General features: G+C 34.9%; 1 protein-coding gene across 1 annotated transcript; it reads right to left on the bottom strand.

Moving 5' to 3' along the window:
- Nucleotides 1–2,830: 2,830 nt before the first annotated feature.
- Nucleotides 2,831–18,252, bottom strand: LOC123523046 (Golgi phosphoprotein 3-like). The gene is made up of 3 exons (XM_045300637.2): nt 17,944–18,252; nt 10,437–10,683; nt 2,831–5,887 (listed from the first exon to the last, which is right to left on the bottom strand). Exons 1-3 carry the CDS (start codon nt 18,139–18,141, stop codon nt 5,463–5,465), a joined length of 870 nt encoding a protein of 289 aa, XP_045156572.1. The 5' UTR covers nt 18,142–18,252; the 3' UTR covers nt 2,831–5,462.
- Between the last annotated feature and the right edge of the window lie 1,671 nt (nt 18,253–19,923).

Genomic DNA, 19,923 nt, shown 5'->3' with positions numbered 1-19,923 from the left:
ATATCTCTAATGTAATAAAACATCTGCTGTGCAAATCAAATCCAATTCACACGTATCTATACATTTATCTACACCAGAACTAGGCTTACATATAAATATTATACAGAACTACAAAGAAATAACATCTTTTTTATATCAGGTAATAAAATAAAATTCAACAGAGAAAAACACACATTCTAACAAATATCACATAAATGAAGCACAAAATTCTGGAATTCAACAAATTTAATACACGCTTGTGCTGTGACATATTAAAACCAGGCTCAGACACAAGACACCCGAACAGGGAGGTCTGTGTTAGAATGCTTACACGTACAGGTGACTTTGTGTTAAGAAACAACCTGGAAGCTGATGGAATTTCAACACAGTCTCAACAATTTTTCACATTAATAACCTACAGCACACACAAAAAATATGTAATAACAATTTAAAATACTGCAACTAAGGGGGATAATTTTCTGCACTGTTGTTGGAATTAACATCAGGACAACACATTCTTGGGTCAAATTGGTGACTTTCAAGCTTTTTATGATTAATGAAGACCCCAATGTGCCAATACTGGTATCTTTTCAAGCATAGGCAGGCACAAGGGTAGAACAACTGCTCTTCCAAAAGCTGCTGGTTAACTCTCTCATACTAAAGAATTCTACACTATAAGCAAAACTTCAAACCCATAGAGGTAAGTGGCAAGTGATTCAAAGCCAGCAACATCAACCTTTACCCTGCTAAATTTCTATAATGAACTTGTCTTTCTTTCAATTTGGGCAGTACCACTTATTTTCAAAGGGGTGTTCACTGAAAATTTACTGACTGAATAGCGAACAGTGCATACCAGGGCCCACGCTGTCGTTCGCCACTCGAGCCATTTGGCGAATCTGCGATGAAAGTGGCGAAGAAAAATCGCGAGTGGCGAAAATGAAAAAAATCTTCGTAATTTGGACCGCCATTTTGTTTCAGACGTTCTAAATAGTAACCTCCGAGAAATTATGTTAAAAAACAGTCGACTGGTTCCGATAATTTTACCTTATAAAATAAACTTATTTCGGGATAGTACTACCCAGTCTGCGTTCACTTTACATATAACAATGTGTAATAAACATCTTGACACGCGAGAAGATGCAATTTGCAATCAGTTAGCAACCAATTATCGGGTTAAAATAATCTTTTTGTTTTGTTGTCATTACGGCAGATTAAATGATTGATGCCTTTAATTTCCACGGATCAAATAATTAATAAATAAATCGGCAAAATAATGAATGGTTTGATGAACTTTTTAACGTTGTCGCCACCGTCAGACAGTATCTTAGTCACAGGCACGGGTCCAGTGTATTTTTTGTTTAATATAAAAATCCTTCTTTTTTTTCACACAAATATACTTTTTATATGTTAGTCAAATGAAAAAAAAATGATGACAAAAAATCCGGTCACAATATCATACACGACACTGTGACCGGATTTTTGTCATTTTTTTTTTCATTTGACTAACATATAGAAAGCATATTTGTGTGCAAAAAGGTTGTTTTTTATATTAAACAAAAAAAAAATAAATACACTGGAACCGTGTCTGTGATCTTAGTAAGTAATTAGTAAAGGTGTTTGCCATGTTTTCTGAATGTCTTTAAAAGTTAGGAATGGATTTAAAATGTAATCCTGTATCAGTTACCAACACAGAAGGTAATAGGTAAGGGTACATTTCTCGGAAACACAGCCCCCGGGCCATGCATTTACATAGTAGGCCCACAACAAAAAGAAGCTGTAATGGAAAAATTTTTCAGACAGGTTGCTTCAAACATCCAACAACATTTTAAAATACAAAACTTGCTTTAGAGGTATACCCACTTTCATTCAAAAGTCCTCCTATATAGGTAGAATATCACCATTTGCTTATGGGAAGTAACAAAAATTTTCAACGCACCGTGGGAAGGGAAACCTCTCCAGCACCCTCCCTACCGTTCCCGAGAAAAAGGTGGCTCCAACTTTTTTCAGCCCAGTGTGGGCCCTGCATACCATGATCAGCCTGCATGGATGTGCAAGCTGATCTTGGTATGCACTGGTCCCAAAGGCAAAATTCCTTGCTGCCAGCAGGCTAAAGGTTAATCACAAAGTCAATGAGGTCCAAATTTTATAGAAATCATGAATAGTCTAAACAGTTGTTGAATGACACTACTACTATTTAGTTACTTCACTTCTGTGGCAGAGTGTCTCGCGAATGCTCAGAGTGAAACTAGTCTAAGTGTATATAGAAATAGAAGCAGATAGACAAGTTTCGCTCTGAGCCCCTCTGTGGTTGCTGAAAACAATTTTTTGCCACTCACAAAGTGTAGATTAAAAATCCTACATGAGATGCATACTCTTTCATTTGAGGAAGTTGTCCAAATGACTTGCAGACAGTCAGTAGTTTTACCCTTAACATAGCCTGAAATAATGTTTGAATGGGCAACAGGTTTGTTCCTCTACCATTTAAAGCTAGGAAATCACCTAGAGACCATATCACGGAAATTGTGTCAACCAAGCAAACTAAACAGAGTTAGGTACAAAACATTTAACACTTCCTCCAAAACATTTAGTGTGACATGGAATATATATTGCCAAATTTACCACAAACATACAATAATTATTTTCAACTACTATTTCACTCAAAGGAGAAACATTTTCAGCCTTTACCTAAATGAACAACTTCCATAATGTTTCCATTTCAAGTAACGGATTTGAAAAAATTGAGGTTGCAGCTTGCAAGCCTATTGTATCTCTCTTCCAATGCCCAGTAACTATAGTTCTAACATATATGTCATCATATAACAACAACAACAAATGTCAATAAAACATGTGCCGCAGTCCTCTAACTTTATTGAAGTTTCTAAACAGTTCAATCAATAAAAACTATGTGCATAGTTTTTTTTTATCTTCATTACATTGGTGGCACATAATAGGGAAATAAACTTTGATGCATGAGGAATCAATTATACGACACAACAGCATGATTATAAACATTTTACAGCATTGTTTGAACCCCAGCAGGTAAATGATATCACATCCTGGTACAAATGTATTTAAAATTAGATTAACATGATGATGGAAAATAAATGCACTTTCCATTTCTCTGACGCAGTCACATACATGCAGAATATAGTGTCACCTCCCATTTCTATGTACACTTTATCAAGATCATAACCTTGTTTTATATTAAATTATTACAAAAACAAGAGCTGTTCATAAAACAATGCTCAACTATTTCAATAACTTTCAAGTCAAACAAGGGTCATAACTTAGTAACACTTAAATAACAGACATCTTATTACAATTAAAAAATTCTATGACTAAAATTTTTTTTTGAGCCACACCATGTTAAAAACCAACATAGTGTATTTGCGACCAGCATTGATCCAGACCAGCCTGCGCATCTGCGCAGTCTGGTCAGGATCCGTACTGTTCGCTAACGGTTTCTCTAATTGCAATAGAGTTTGAAAGCGAACAGCATGGATCCTTACCAGACTGCGTGGATGCGCAGGCTGGTCTGGATCCATGCTGGTCACAAATGCACTATGTTGGTTTTCTCATGGTGCGGCTAATTTCTACAACGATTACAACTTACATGCAAAACATCAAACAAATTTTCTAAGTCAAATAAGGACCACAATTTTAATAAAATATAAACGAGAGCTTTCTTAGTTACGTTTCATGAGAAGGAAGTTTTGTCTTAAGTTATAATCCATAAGCTGCTTGTAAAACTTTAACCAAATCTTTCAAATAATGTCAGAACTTGCACTTAATCCAACAAAATGTTATTTAACTTTAACTTTTAGCCTGCTAAATTTCTAAAATGGACTGATCCATCATTCAATTTGGGCAATACCATTTTTATTCAAAGGGGTGTTCAATGAAAATTTACTGACTTAAAAGCGAACAGTGCAGACGGTCTGCACTGGTCGCAAAGGCAGAATCACTTGCCGCATGCAGACTAAAGGTCAAGTAGGCCTGATGACTACGAAGCAATGTTTGCAGTTTTAATCCTATACATGTAGTTGTTACTAAAATACAGCCTGAAAGTTGCATTCAAAACTTTGAAACCAGTTTTTTAGTTGAAAATGTGTTATCTAACTTAGTTATTTTCATAGATTTGATGACTGAAATTTCAGTCCAAAACCTAACACTCACAGAACTTTAACAAAGTTTTCTATGTAAAAAGAGGGCCAAAATTATTTTGTCAAATTCACCAAAGAATCTTTTTTTTTCACTTGGTTTAATGACTAGGAAGCCTTTTGAGATGTCTTGCACACAAAGCTTTAATCAAAGTGTGCACTGCGGACAACAAACAGATGAGTAGAATAGCTTTCATGATTCTTTGAATAGGCAAGCTAAAAGCCTTTGCTTGAAAAAAAAAAAAAAAAAAAGGTTTTAAAAATATTCTAAAGTAAAAAAAATTTTAATCCGTAAATTTCTGAATCACCTGTACTTGATTATAACAACAAAGAAACGCATCTAACAGAAATATAAAAAAATTCTGACATAATTTTTTTTACAAACTTGAAATACATATTATCAGAAATATTTAACCAACTATAATATATGGTATCACCATCTTCTAAATTAAGGAGTCAAATTAGAGAATAATATATCAATAAAATCTTAAACCAGAGTAATTATGAAAGTCCTTCACTTGATGAAACATCTAAAATGCTTGACAACACCGTCTTGGTCCCAACTTTTTAAAACTTCCAATTTTAAGCAAATGCTAGATTTTAAGACCGTATTAAAACCTGGTAGTATTTTCAAAGAAATCAGTATAAATTCCTGTATTCAAAACTTGCTTTCCACGAAGTTTCAAAGTTAATAAACCGATAAAATTCTGCATGTTAAACAAAACACTGATCAATGCCAAAATATACCTCTTTTAAAAAATAGAATCTGCTTGCATCAAGTTACAACAAATAGTTCAAACTTATTTCACTCGGATTGTATGGACTTGTGTTATAAAGCTCTTTCAGATGTGAATTTGAAATCTTGGACTTAGATTTTCTTTGACAACTCTGAGAGCTTAGATTCAGACTTTGGTACCAAACAACATTGACATCTTGGATTCAGATTTTCTTCAACAACTTCAAATTTTCCTAAACAGCTTCGTGTTGTTAACAGAAATCCAGACTTCAAGTAGCAACTTTTCAGGCACTCTGCACCAAGTACAATATTGAGTGGCCTATCAATGAGCAGGCTGTATCATCCTTTGAAAGCTAGGTCTGAGGCCTGTTACATTTTTCTACAAGATCTGAGCGTCAAGAGATCGATTCATGATCAAGTTTCTTATAATCCATTCAATAATTTTGAACAGTAATGATTTTACTAAATAGACCATTAAGTCCTGGCACATTGCAAGCATGGCCTGCATGTACTTCTTTTTATATTTGCAATATAAGTCAAACCCAAATAATTTACAGAAGGAATCCCACAACAGTATATGTATGAACTCATTTACTAAAGGCTGCTATAACAGCCCACATCATTTCATTTGTCCCGTCTTTCATCGATTCCGCATCAAAGTCCAAGTCAAGCAGCTCTCGGACACGTTTCATGGCCAAATCATAGTCATCATCAGAGAGTGGTGCAAATGCATTTTCGAGCACATCAGAGGCGTGTGCAAGATATAAAAGGGACAACATTCTTTTATTCATTCTGTGAGGATCATTGGTCCACTGAGTTAAAACGGAATCCTGAACTTTCTTAATAAGTTTTTGTTTTATCACAGAGTCTACGAGAGGATGTGTCGTCATATCAAACAATAGAAAATTCTGCTTCTCCGTTGTGCACACACCTTTCTCCACCAAGTTTTTTGCAAGACGTTCTCGTACATTTCTCAGCTGATATTTCAGTTTCAATGGGTTCCATGTTTCACCTGCAAAAAATTGAGTATTTCAAACATTAATGTTTTAAAGTATCATATATACAATAATTATGGAAACAGTGAAGCAAGGAATGTGGTGCAAAGGTGGAGTATCAGACTCATAGCAAGCCTTGACCAGAATCCAATTTTCCAACCTAATAAGACTACACCGCCAACATTCACTCACTAGAATACTAGCAGCATAGGGAATATAATTAGGTTTAACACCTGTTTCAAGGTGAAAAAATCCTAACATTAACAAGGGTGTATCAAAATCCCATTTGCTGAAACATCTTTGAATAACAAGAGATCACAGAGTGATCTTGGCGCCCACCAATGTGCCATTTTTGAGTGTTCCAAATTTCAAGACTTATTGACTAGCTCAATGTCAAATTTCATTTCCGTACACAACACTGTGCATGTGGTCCAAATTCGAAAGCTGCAGCTTGAGAAATGTGAAAGTAGGTCACTAGATCAATTTCAAGGACAAAGTTCTTTGTATACAAAACTATGCATGTGCATCAAGTTTGAAGGCTGTAGTTTCAAAAATTTGAAAGTAGGTCACTAGGTCAATCTTAAGGTCAAAGTTTATTTTGGTACATAAAACTATTCAAGTGGTCCAAATTTGAAGGCTGTAGCTTGAGCAATGTGAAAGTAGGTCACTAGGTCAAAATCAAGGTCAAATTACACTTCAGAACATAAATCTATGCATGTGGTCCAAATTTAAAGCCTTTACCTTCAAAAATGTGAAAGCAGGTCACTAGGTCAATGTCAAAGTTTGTTTCGGTACACAATCCTATGCATGTGGTCCAAATTTGAAGCCTGTAGCTTGAGAAATGTGAAAGTAGGTCACTAAGTCAATTTTAAGGTCAAAGTTTGTTTCGGTACACAAAACTATGCATGTGGTCCAAATTTGAAGGCTGTAGCTTGAGAAATGTGAAAGTAGGTCACTAGGTCAAAATCAAGGTCAAATTTCATTTCGGAACACGAAACTATGCATGTGGTCCAAATTTGAAGCCTGTACCTTCAAAAATGTGGAAGTATGCCACTAGGTCAATGTCAAGGTCAAAGTTTTTTTCACTGCACAAAACTATGCATGTGGTCCAAATTTGAAGGCTGTAACTACAGAAATGTGAAAGTAGGTCACTAGGTCAAAATCAAGGTCAACTCATGTCAAGGTTCATCTTGCCACTCAAAACCATACATGTGGTCCAAATTTGAATGTTGTAGGTTATTGACAAGAAGATTTTAAAAGCTTTTCCCTATATAAGTCTACATTAACCATGTGACCACCAGGGCGGGGCCATATTTGACCCTAGGGGGATAATTTGAACGAACTTGGTAGAGAACCACTAGATGATGCTACATTACAAATGCCAAAGCCCTAGGCTTTGTGGTTTGGACAAGAAGATTTTCAAAGTTTTTCCCTATATAAGTCTATGTAAACCATGTGATCCCTGGGGCGGGGCCATATTTGACCCTAGGGGAATAATTTGAACAATCTTAGTAGAAGACCACTAGATGAGGTCACATACAAAATATCAAAGCCCTGTGGTTTTGAACAAGAGGTTTTTCAAAGCTTTTCCCTATATAAGTCTATATAAACCATGTGACACCTGGGGCGGGGCCATATTAGACCCCAGGGAAATAATTTGAATCATTTGGGTAGAGAACCACTAGATGATGCTTCATACCAAATATCAAAGCCCTAGGCTCTGTGGTTTTGGACAAGAAGATTTTCAAAGTTTTTCCCTATATAAATCTATGTAAATTATAGAAATAAACAAAGGGCTATAACTCACTAAAAAATTATTGAACCAGTCTGATTTTCAGGGGGACATAACTAGGGTACCAATACATCATTCTGACAAAGTTTGGTCAAAATCCCCCTGGTAGTTTCTGAGGAAATGCGATAACGAGAAATTGTTAACGGACGGAAGGACGACGGACCACGGACACAGAGTGATTTGAATAGCCCACCATCTGATGATGGTGGGCTAAAAACTGACTGTGGTCAAAATCCCTTCAACAGATATAACTGGGTCATGATCCTTGGCAAAAATGAAGAGGTAGTCAAATCCCCTCAATCAGAGTCAATGTGTAGTAAATAGTCCTTAAATAAAGACCTCCAACAGTATTAGATGTATAAATTTAGGGTTACAAATGGAGCACAAAATGGGTTATCCCTCTTCCTAATTATGTAACACCGCAGTGATGGTAAAAAAGATTCACTCTTTATGTTACACTTGTCACGCTGTGAAAAGCTAAATTGCCAAAAAAGCACATAAAATAGGGTAGCCTAAAGTAATACCCTTCCATCTAGCTTCTTAAAAGTTCCCGTTATCCTCAGGAAACTTATTTCCATTCAATCAATATTTGGATACAGCATGAGTCAACACTAACCTCAGCATTTACCTTATCAGGTAACTATTGATCCAACTCAACCGCATTATACATGCATCATGTATTTATTTACTTTATCATATCGTTTTTTATTGGTTTGTTAATTTGTAATGTTACATATAAATAAAATTTTGAAGATCATTTTGCCCCAGGTCTTTACCATTTCAAATCAATTAAATTTGATTTCCAAATATTATGACAAAATCCACAAAAAGTGGGGAAAAACAGCCTGAGGCTGCAGATATGCAAAGAACTCTTTACATGTCCTTTTGACAATTAAAACAAGAGCTGTCCGTAAGACAGCCAAGCTCGACTATTCGAAATATTGTCACAGAAGCAGGAAATTATTACCCAAAATGTTAAATATCAAAAGAGTTTTAAGTTCGAAAGGGGACATAATTTGACCAAAATACATATCAGAGTTATGGGACTTGGTGCTATTAACTAGTTTTATAACCCCAAAGAAACATATTAAGTTTCAATTCAATATCTGCATTAGTTTTGGGGATAGTAACTTGCATGTAAAACTTTAACCAGAATTTTCTAAGTCCAAAAGGGGGCATAATTTGCTCAAAATACATGTTAAGAGTTATGGAACTTGACCCAGTGAGGTTGGTAATTGACCTAGAAAAAGAATAAATAAGTTTCAAAGCTATATGCCTTTTGGTAATAGCTGTATGTACTTGCACGCAAAACTTTAACCAGGATTTTCTAAGTCCAAAAAGGGCATAATTTGCCCAAAATACATGTCAGAGTTATAGGACTTGGTGCTATCAACTAGTTTTATAACCCCGAAGACACATGTGAAGTTTCAATTTAATATCTGTAGTAGTTTTGGAGATAGTTACTTGCATGTAAAACTTTAACCAGGATTTTCTAAGTCCAAATGGGGGCATAATTTGGCCAAAATACATGTCAGAGTTATGGGACTTGACCCAGGGAGGTAGGTAATTGATCTAGAAAAAGAAAAAATAAGTTTCAAATCTATATGCCTTTTAGTAATAGCTGTATGTACTTGCACGCAAAACTTTAACCAGAATTTTCTAAGTCAAAAAGGGGCATAATTTGCCCAAAATAAAGGTCAGAGTTATGGAACTTGGTGCTATCAACTAGTTTTATAACCCCGAAGACACATGTGAAGTTTCAATTCAATATCTGCATTAGTTTTGGAGATAGTAACTTGCATGTAAAACTTTAACCAGAATTTTCTAAGTCCAAAAGGGGGCATAATTTGGCCAAAATACATGTCAGAGTTATGGGACTTGACCCAGTGAGGTAGGTAATTGATTTAGAAAAAGAAAAAATAAGTTTTAAATCTATATGCCTTTTAGTAATAGCTGTATGTACTTGCACGCAAAACTTTAACCAGAATTTTCTAAGTCCAAAAGGGGGCATAATTTGGCCAAAATAAAGGTCAGAGTTATGGGACTTGGTGCTATCAACTAGTTTTATAACCCCGAAGACACATGTGAAGTTTCAATTCAATATCTGCATTAGTTTTGGAGATAGTAACTTGCATGTAAAACTTTAACCAGAATTTTCTAAGTCCAAAAGGGGGCATAATTTGCTCAAAATACATGTTAGAGTTATGGAACTTGACCCAGTGAGGTTGGTAATTGACCTAGAAAAAGAATAAATAAGTTTCAAAGCTATATGCCTTTAAATGATAGCTGTATGTACTTGCATGCAAAAACTTAACCAAGGTGTGACGCCGACGCCGACGCCGACGCCAGGGTGAGTAGAATAGCTAGACTATTCTTCGAATAGTCGAGCTAAAAACACATTTTGATATGTAATTTGTAAATTTTTCTTTATCATTGCATGTTTATTCTCGTATCAAACCTATGTTTTACTTTTCTATTTTTTTTTATATTTATGTGTGCTAAACCACCAAATATGTGACTTGGTGCGGGACATGTATATCTTTAAGTCTATAAACTTTTTGATTTTTACCATTTCAGACTGACCCAACTGCCGTTTTTCTGGCAAAACAATAATTATTTATCAATGCATTTCCAGATGTAGTGAACAAATTTCCATTTTCTTCAGTTATTGGAAAAGAAAGCTGTTACACACAACTGGAAAGATTTCAACAAAATCACATGCATTGTGTTGGTGAAATGTTATAGTGTAGATTATGTAAACACAAGTTGTTTACCACTGAGATATTCAATCCATGACTGAACAGTTTCCAATGGTTCTGTCTCCTTGATGTGTTTCAGTGCCTCATCTAACAGTACATCTCCACACGGTGTCGCATTTTTACAGTGCACCTTACGATTCAACAAGCTCCTTCTCCGCATACCTGCTTTCTCTACTTCCGCGCGGCCTTTGAGCGCTAGTTCTATTAATATACAGCCACGCAGGCCTGAAGATATACAGTCATTCCAGAATGATGTATAGCCCTGAAAATATAAAACTTTTACATACATGATGTGTACTTTGTGGTTATTAATACTGGCATAAAATTATATGTGGCTATTGATACTGGCATAAAATTATAATATTAGCAAAAGAGTTCTTCGAATTGGTCGCCTGGATATGTTGCTACAGTTTTTACAGTGAAGTAAAACCACTAAGATTAATTGTGACACTGACATGTTAAAGCTAGTGTGTAGCAGACTAAACCTGGAAAAGAATCAAGGCCTGGTGCACAGTAAAGTGCCCAATTGGGTTAGCATCTAAGTCAAAAAATAAAGTTTTTACTTTGCCTTGAAAAATACCTTTTTTCTACACTTCAAAATGTTGTGCACAAGGATCAGTACCCAAATAGATAACTTTTTGGGAATTTTTTTCAAAAAAGTGGATTTAAGTTGCCATGTCGGGTTGGGGACGGACATTACACTGTCATTCAAATTAGATTCCTACTGCAAATGTTTTATACAAAACCAGTTCTTTTATGTGTACTTTCTAATAGTTTGAGGTCACAGATTAAGAAAATATAAGCCTTAACTCTTTGCTTTTCCATTTTTTAAAAAAAATAGCTAATTTCTTTGAAATTACGATTATTTTCTGTTAATCGTAAAATTCAGTTTAATACAAAATTTGGAAAATGGAACATTTACAGCAGGAAAACACCTTTAAAGCAATAAATTAATACAAACAACAAAGTAGAAACATAAATACTCTTATTTATATTACATTTAAGCAGAAAATATCATAAATAAATAGTGCCCGAAACGGGGGACGGACATTACATAAAATGACTGGTTCAGCTTTTATAACTACTTTGGAACATAAATTACTCTGAAATTCAAATTTCTTAACTAAGGGAACATTTGTGTCATTTCAATAGGTAATATGTCTATAGATATAGTAAATGGTTTTACTAAATGATAAAGGAACTTCATTTCAGACATTCATTTATATATATAAATAGCAGTTAAAAAGCGAGCGAGATAGAAGTATTTCATTTTTACTAATTTTCAAAAAGTATTCTACAAGCAGTATTTGTCAAAATCAGCTTTAAAATCAATTCTTCACCTCATATTATCATATATATGCAAGTACTGTTCTGTTTCAAAGAAAAAAACATACACGCAGTACACGCATTCCCATAAAACTAATCCATATCTAACAACCTTCCATGAGAATACAAGCATATTAAATGTAGATGACATTACTGTATCAGTTTAGCTTTCTATCAGTGTTTGTGTTAATGGTACAAAAAGAAATAATGATAACATAATATTGTTCTGTCTATGACTGAAAAAATATAACACTTCAACACATTGTTTGTTTTTTTTTGTATACTTGTACCAGTCTTTTATTTTTCACGGTTTAATTTAATATATACTCTTTTTTTTAAAGATGGGAGGTCTTTGGCAAAATAGGCAAAATATATCCTTAGTAGGGGTTTTAATTTTATACAATACACTGGATTATAACACCTACATCAAAGAGTGTTGTTTTAGGTAAAGATTCTATAATGATCAATTAAGATCCAGTTTAGGGGTTTTATGGTCCCTTGTATATTGGCACCCTGTTGAGAAAGTGTGATTTTGTGATCTTCTATGGCCACCTGTGTTTTATGGCATGTTGTTGCCACCTCCATAGGTCACTAATTAATTATGTTGTTTATGATTATGATGCATATTATGACCCTTTATGGTGTTGATGAAAATATAAGAGAAAATATAAAAGATAAGAAATATACAGTAGGGCACTAGGGGAGGGGGATCAAGTGTTTATGGTAACATTTCAAAACGTTTTTGTAATTACTAAGGGAAAAAAGGGGGGCATAGTATTCTGGATATGATGTTAAAACCTATAAATTATAATACTGTAAATTTCAAGAAGACAGAAGACTAAAACTCTACTTACTTTTTTCAACATGTAGTTTTAGTACAAAAATGTAATGTCCGTCCCCCAGCACTTTAAATGTGCTTATAGATAATGTTTGGCAAAGTTTTACTTTATATATATACTCATTAGGTTTTTTTCATGTTTTTTCATGAGTTCTTTATATGAAAGTAAAATTCATGTATGAAACTGATCCATTTTGCTGAAGATTTCAACAAATTTTGACATTTTTTTACACACACTGTGTTTTTAAGAATAAAATGTCACAAAATAATGTATTTTACTGATTTTAAATGCATTTGTTTTTAAATTTCAGTTTTTATTGGTAAATCAGAAATAAAAGGAATTGAATTTGATAGAAAATAATAATATATTATACAACATTTAAAATCAATGATAAGTGGGGACGGACATTACGGGGACGGACATTACAGATAACTTTTACACTTTTGTCAATATCTAAAAAAATGCTTGATGAATTTCAACAGTTTTTGGAAATGTTACTCATGTCATCATATGTAATAAAAATATGCTGCAAATTTCTAGTTTTATAACACTTAATGAAGTTTATGGAAGGGGGACGGACATTACGGATTTTTTGTCACAAACTAACTTTTGATGAGATATTCGGCTGTATTTATTTATAGACTTGATGTACAGAAATGATACTTTGACTATTTCAACTTACATATTTTTCAAACTTTTCAAGGCCATCCCACATGTTCTAGCACCAAAAGATACTACTTTTTTCTTCACTTTTTTAAGTATAGCATTTACAGATTTCTAGGGCGTTACATCCATACAACTTTGGTTCAAACCATGATTCTCAGAACAAGAATTACAGAAGAACATGATGTTATATATCAAATGAAAGCAAAGATATTTTTCTTTCACAAAATTTAATAGTGAAGATGTAATAAAGAACAGAATTTCTGTGAGACAGCTTACAAAAATGATGAAATTTTAGATGCTAACCCGTTACAGGCAAAAATGGCTAATTTTTGCCTACTTAAACTTGTCGCACTACTTTATTCCTAATTTTTCATGATAAATGTTCACCTCCACATCTACATCTGTATCATACCTTACTTATAAACTTTATTTCATAGTTCTGTCATGTATTGTTTGAAAGATGGGGCTATGTACATGATTTTTTGCTGAATTGGGCACTTTACTGTGCACCAGGCCTCAATCAGTTCTCCATTACAGGGCAATTCAGGAGGAATATGATACAGTCAACTGAAACTTAGAAAGAAAAGGTCCATGAAGGCCATATACTCCTGTCACCTTGAGTTGACTAATTCTTAAACCTAGATGACCCAGTTTCCAACGTAAGATTTCATCAAGACAAACATTCTGACCAGGTTTCATGTACAACGTAGGAAAGGCAGAAATCGCAGCCTCTCTTGTTATCAAAATTTTTCTATGATTTCGTCTGGTTACTTTATCTCCCAAGGCAGAGATGACCTAGTTTTAAACATAACCCAGTTTTCAGACACACATTCTGACCTAGTTTCATGTAGATCAGACACTCATTGTGTTTACAAGCTTTTTCTATGATCTCACCAAGTGATATTGGTTTTCACATCTGGGTTAGACAACCCAGTTTAAAACTTCACCTTTTTTCGTAAATATAAACATTATGCCCAGGTTCTATAAAGATCAGGTAGAAAGCGATAAAAAGGTTTTTCAATAATTTAACAAGTGACCTTGTTTTTGACCCCCCCCCCCCCCCCGGCAACCTTCAACATGATCTGCTTCTAAAAATACCTAGATTTTATGAAGAAAAACATTCTCACCAAGTTGCAGGCAGAAGGGGTTCTATAATTTGAAAAAGAGAAAAAGAGACCTAATTTTACTCTTAAGTCGGCCCAGTTTAACCTTCTGACCAGGTTGCTTGCAACGACTGTCTCTAGTGTTATTGTTAGGAGCATACCTATGTCTTACCCTAAATGACCAATATACCTGAACACAGATTTTATAAAGACAGAACTTCTGATCAGGTTTCACATAATAATTAAATGACATAGAAGATGTGGTCTCTGGAGTCAGTGCTTTAGATAATTTTTCCAGAAATCAGTATAAAACCAGTACCTGTACAAGGGACTTTTACTATTGCTACATGTGGGCCATGTTTTTTCTTTGTACACTACCTGTATTTTCCCAAAACCTCCATCTGAATATCCAGGGTTCAAAGTTCAAGTGAAATTTAAAATTGCCAGTTGGAAGTTTCATGAACATACAATTTTTGCAAGAGAAAATTTTGGGCTAACTGATCTGTATTTTTAACTGACTATCTCTTAAAAGTAACTTTTTAATAGTCCGAAATCAAGAAGGTTTTTATAACTTTATCACTAAGTTATCGGATATTTTCATACCGATGTACATTTTCAATTGTCAAGATGGCGGCGACTTTTCATCAGAACAAGAGCTCGTCAAACACAAAATGCCCCCCTTAATGCATTCAGTAATTGCACAAGGAACAGAAATTATATGCTCACTGTAAACAAAAGTTCTACTGTTCTGGTCCAATCTGACCTTGACCTTTAACCTATTAACCTCACAAGAGATCACTCTCAAGAGATCACTGAGTGATCTTAGCACCGACCACTGAGTCATTTTTGAATGTTCAAATTTCAAGACTAGCTCAAGATCAAAATCAAATTTCATTTTGGTACAAAACACGTGCATGTGGTCCAAATTTGAAAGCTGTGGCTAGAGAAATGTGGAAGTAGGTCACTAGATCAATTTCAAGGTCAAAGTGCATAGACAGAACTATGCATGTGCTTCAAATTTGGAGGCTGTAGCTTGAGAAATGTGAAAGTAGATACTGGGTAAAAATCAATGTCAAATTTCAATTCAAAACACAAAAATATGCATGCAGTACAAATTTGAAGCCTGTAGCTTCAGAAATGTGAAAGTAGGTCACTAGGTCAATCTCAAGATCAAAGTTCATTTCGGTACACAAGGCTACGCATGTGATCCGAATTTGAAGGCTGTAGCTTGAGAAATGTGAAAGTAGGTCACCAGGTCAAAATCAAGGTCAAATTTTATTTCGGAACACAAAACTATGTATGTGATCCGAATTTGAAGCCTGTACCTTCAAAAATGTGAAAGTAGGTCACCAGGTCTATAACAAGGTCAAAGTTCATTTCGGTACACAAATCTATGCATGTGGTCCAAATTTGAAGGCTGTAGCTTGAGAAATGTGAAAGTAGGTCATTAGGTCAAGATCAAGGTCAACTCATGTCAAGGTTCATCTTCCCACTTAAAACAATACATGTGGTCCAAATTTGAATGATGTAGGTTATAAACATGAAGATTCTAAGTTTTTCCCTATATAAGTCTATATGAACCATGTGATCCCCGGGGTGGGGCCATATTTGACCCTAGAGGGATAATTTGAACAAACTTGGTAGAGAACCACTAGATGATGCTACATTACAAATATCAAAGCCCTAGTCTTTGTGGTTTGGACAAGAAGATTTTCAAAGTTTTTCCCCATATTAGTCTATGTAAACCATGAGACCCCCAGGGCGGGGCCATATTTGACCCTAGGGGAATAATTTGGACAATCTTAGTAGAGGGCATCTAGATGATGTCATATACAAAATATAAAAGCCCTAGGACCTGTGGTTTTGGACAAGTAGTTTTTCAAATTTTTTTTCCTATATAAGTCTATATAAACCCTGTGAGCCCCGGGGTGGGGCCATATTTGACCCCAGGGAAATAATCTGCACAATCTTAGTAGAGGACCACTAGATTTTGCAGCATACCAAATATCAAAGCCCTAGGCCTTGGGATTTTGGACAAGATCAGAAACCGTACTGTTCCTGGCAAATGTGACTTTGACTTTGACCTAATGACCTCAAAATCAATTGGGGTCATCTACTGGTCATGACCAACCTCAAATAGGCCTAAGCGTTCTTGAGTTATTGCCTGGAAACCATTTTACTGTTCCTGGTCACTGTGACTTCTACCTTTAACATACTGACCTCAAAATCAATAGGGGTCATCTGCTGGTTATGACCAATCTCCCTACTAATAATCATGATCCTAGGGCCAAGCCTTCTTGAGTTATCATCCGGAAACCGTTTTACTGTTCAGGGTCACTGTGACCTTGACCTTTGACATATTGACCTAAAAATCAATAGGGGTCATCTGCTGGTGATGACCAACCTCCCTTACAACTTTCATGTTCCTAGGCCCAAGTGTTCTTGAGTTATCATCTGGAAACGGTTTTACTAATCAGGGTCACTGTGACCCTGACCTTTGACATACAGATCTCAAAATCAATAGGGGTCATCTGCTGGTGATGACCAACCTCCCTATCAACTTTCATGATTCTAGGCCCAAGCGTTCTTGACTTATCATCCGGAAACGGATTGGTCTACATACTGACCGACCGACAGACATCTGCAAAACAATATACCCCTCCTTCTTCGAAGGGGGGCATAGAAAGTACAGCTTTGTATAAATTTACAAATCAAAATGCGGGACATTCTCATCCATTGGCGATTCGTCAAAATCTCGAGTTCATCCGGGGACCATAGTAGACCTCTGGTATGTGAGAATGGATGCGAAGTGAAGACTTTGGTATCATAAATGTTTCGTACTAAAAATATTCATACCCAAAAAATCAGAAAAAAAAATGTTTAGAGTCAGGAAAAATTAGGGTTGGTCAGGTTATATATTTTTTTGGAAGTGGCTATTCTTACGGTCCCATAAGACAAATTTCAGTTAAATAAGTATTTTATAATTACGATAAATTCGTTGTATTAAAATTGTTTATGTAAAACTAGAAAATGGAAGTAAAAAAATGTGTTATACTAGGGGAATTCACTTCCCTTTTTTTTGTGTTCTCTGGATTTCCTTACCAGAAAAGTAAAGAAATTGGGTGATTGAAATTATATCAGTCAAATGAATTCAGTACGATGTGTAACACAAAACTGCCATAGGAATAACTACCTGTGGGCTTTTCATAATTCGTATGGGATAGCCGTAGGAATAGACACCCGCAGGCTTTTCACTATTCTTATGGGAGAGGCTATTCCTACGGGACCTTAAGAATAGCCTCTTCCTTTTTTTTTGGCCTCATTATATTTCCAGTAAAAACCGCACTCGTCAGGAAAATACTACCGCATGTTCCACTTGCCCAATGCAAATTTCTACTCTATACCAGTAGACAAGCCGATATGTCTGGACCTGTAACAAATTTGTGACAGAATTCATGGTTACCTCTAACACATAAATAATTTGTTTTAAAACTGTTGACCTGTGAAATACTAGGCTACAAAAATCCCTCAGTATTGAGCATAGCAACAACTTTGGGCATCATTAATTTATCAAAAAGTAAGAATAACCTCTCTGTCTTTAAGGCCAAGTAATAATATCTCTTCCATCAACGTCAAACGAGTTTCTTTCGAGTCGTGTTCGTCTTCGTCCACGTCCTCCTGCGGAGCATTTTCGTCGTGGTCGTTATTGGAACTACCTTCAGCTCCATCTTTTCCTGTCCGCCTTCTTTGGATAATTCCACTTGTTCTCTGTGTAAGGCTTGTCATGATAACAGTAATTTATGTCTTTAAGGGCAGCAATCTTGAAAATATCCTGGGTGTTTTCGTCAATTTCCCAAAGATTGTTTTCAAGATGGCGGAGATGACGTTTACTGAAGGGTACGTCGGCTTCTGATTGGCGAATAAAATAAAAAATATTTATAACATAAAATTATATATTATATTGAGATCTTTCAAAATTGTTTATTCACTTCAAAAAGAAGTTAATTGCTTCAAAAGAATTTATTCTGATTACAGAGAGCATAGTCGCATTTATTAAATGTCTATACCATACTCTGCTTATGCAGAATCAAAGAGCTATAAAAATAAATTTTATACTTCTTTGACAGAATGCAGTGTTGAAACCGACTCAAAACGTACGCACAAAGAGCCAAAATTTTATTTTATTATTTTTTTTAGTTATTATTATGTTTTGCTAGGTAAAAACAATTATGTAGCGAACTTAACGTGGAATAAAGTACGCTAATGAAATTAGGTGCTACCTATAACGTGGAAAGCCAAAGTTTTTACTTACGTCGAAGTGTATTTCTGCATTTTTTTCACCAGCCTAGGGGTAACTGTAAAGTGGATGGCAGCAATTTCACTGACTGCGGTAGGAAATGTTCTTTAGAGTTGTTCTGAATGGGAGAAGAGAAAAAATAATATATAAAAACACTGTAGATAAAAACTGTTGTTCTTTTTTTAAGATGATTCATAGACAATATACGGAGAGATGTTGATTGTAGTGATTGTTTTACTTAACAACGGCATACTAGTATTTAATTGAAGAAAATTCGAAAGAACATTCTTCATTGGAATAGATGAAAATATAATTTAATGGAGATGATGTAAACATCTGAACGTGATATCTTAGGAATACTTTGTGAATATATATATATATTCTTTATAGAAGTGACCCCCACCCCTAAGTTGGCTGAGAAGTGATCTATACTCACCAAAGTTGCACCCAACTATCTTGGTAAAGGCATGATATTCTATTGAGCTTTACAATTACATAACATACATTTAAAATATATACATTCAAAATATGAACAGGATTTAGACATATATAAATACTATCGTACCAATGGAATTAAAAAAAAAGTTTTAAAAAGTAGATTAGTAGAAGTGTTATGTACCCTCCCTAAAAACAAGAGATCCAATATAAATAGATGCGTTCTAAGACTGCAGCCTCCACAAAAAGAAAATCTATAGTAGTTGGTAAATGGACGTGTAAGTCACTGACAATTTACACAAAATACATAGAAAAAACAACTAGAATACCAATTAAATAAAACAAATAAAGGAGCGCATTGGGACAACACTTTGGAATGATCGGTAGCAAAGCACCACTGTGAAATTAAAACTGGCTTACGGCACACGCGAAAAATAAAACAAGGACTAGAGGCCAACAGGGAAAAAACAAAGTCGCGGTCCTCATAGATTGAATGTAAATGGGTCAACTCGACATTTCTCTCATTCACTATCATTAACAAATGCAATCATATTAGCTTAAAAAAATATGAACTTTTTCGTTTCTCACCAAATGTTTATTATTGTTTCTGTCATATTTCTTGACATATCTGCCTGAATGTGCTTCTTACAAACACTATGTTCAGTTCCAGGAAATTTTTGATCGACAGAATTTGTCAAGGTTCTCTCGTCGTCTGTTCCGATCAACTGTTTCCACTTTTGAGATTGGTGTCGACAGGAAAAGAATCACCCCAGTGTAGTATGAACGATTATGCCATAATCTAGGTTCTTTTACATTACACTTTTTTTGTTTTGTCT

Source organism: Mercenaria mercenaria, chromosome 8 (assembly GCF_021730395.1).
Source record: "Mercenaria mercenaria strain notata chromosome 8, MADL_Memer_1, whole genome shotgun sequence".
In the NCBI taxonomy this organism is placed as follows: Eukaryota; Metazoa; Mollusca; class Bivalvia; order Venerida; family Veneridae; genus Mercenaria; species Mercenaria mercenaria.
Note: the sequence above shows the minus strand (reverse complement) of the source record. Positions and strands in the feature narration are given on the sequence as shown.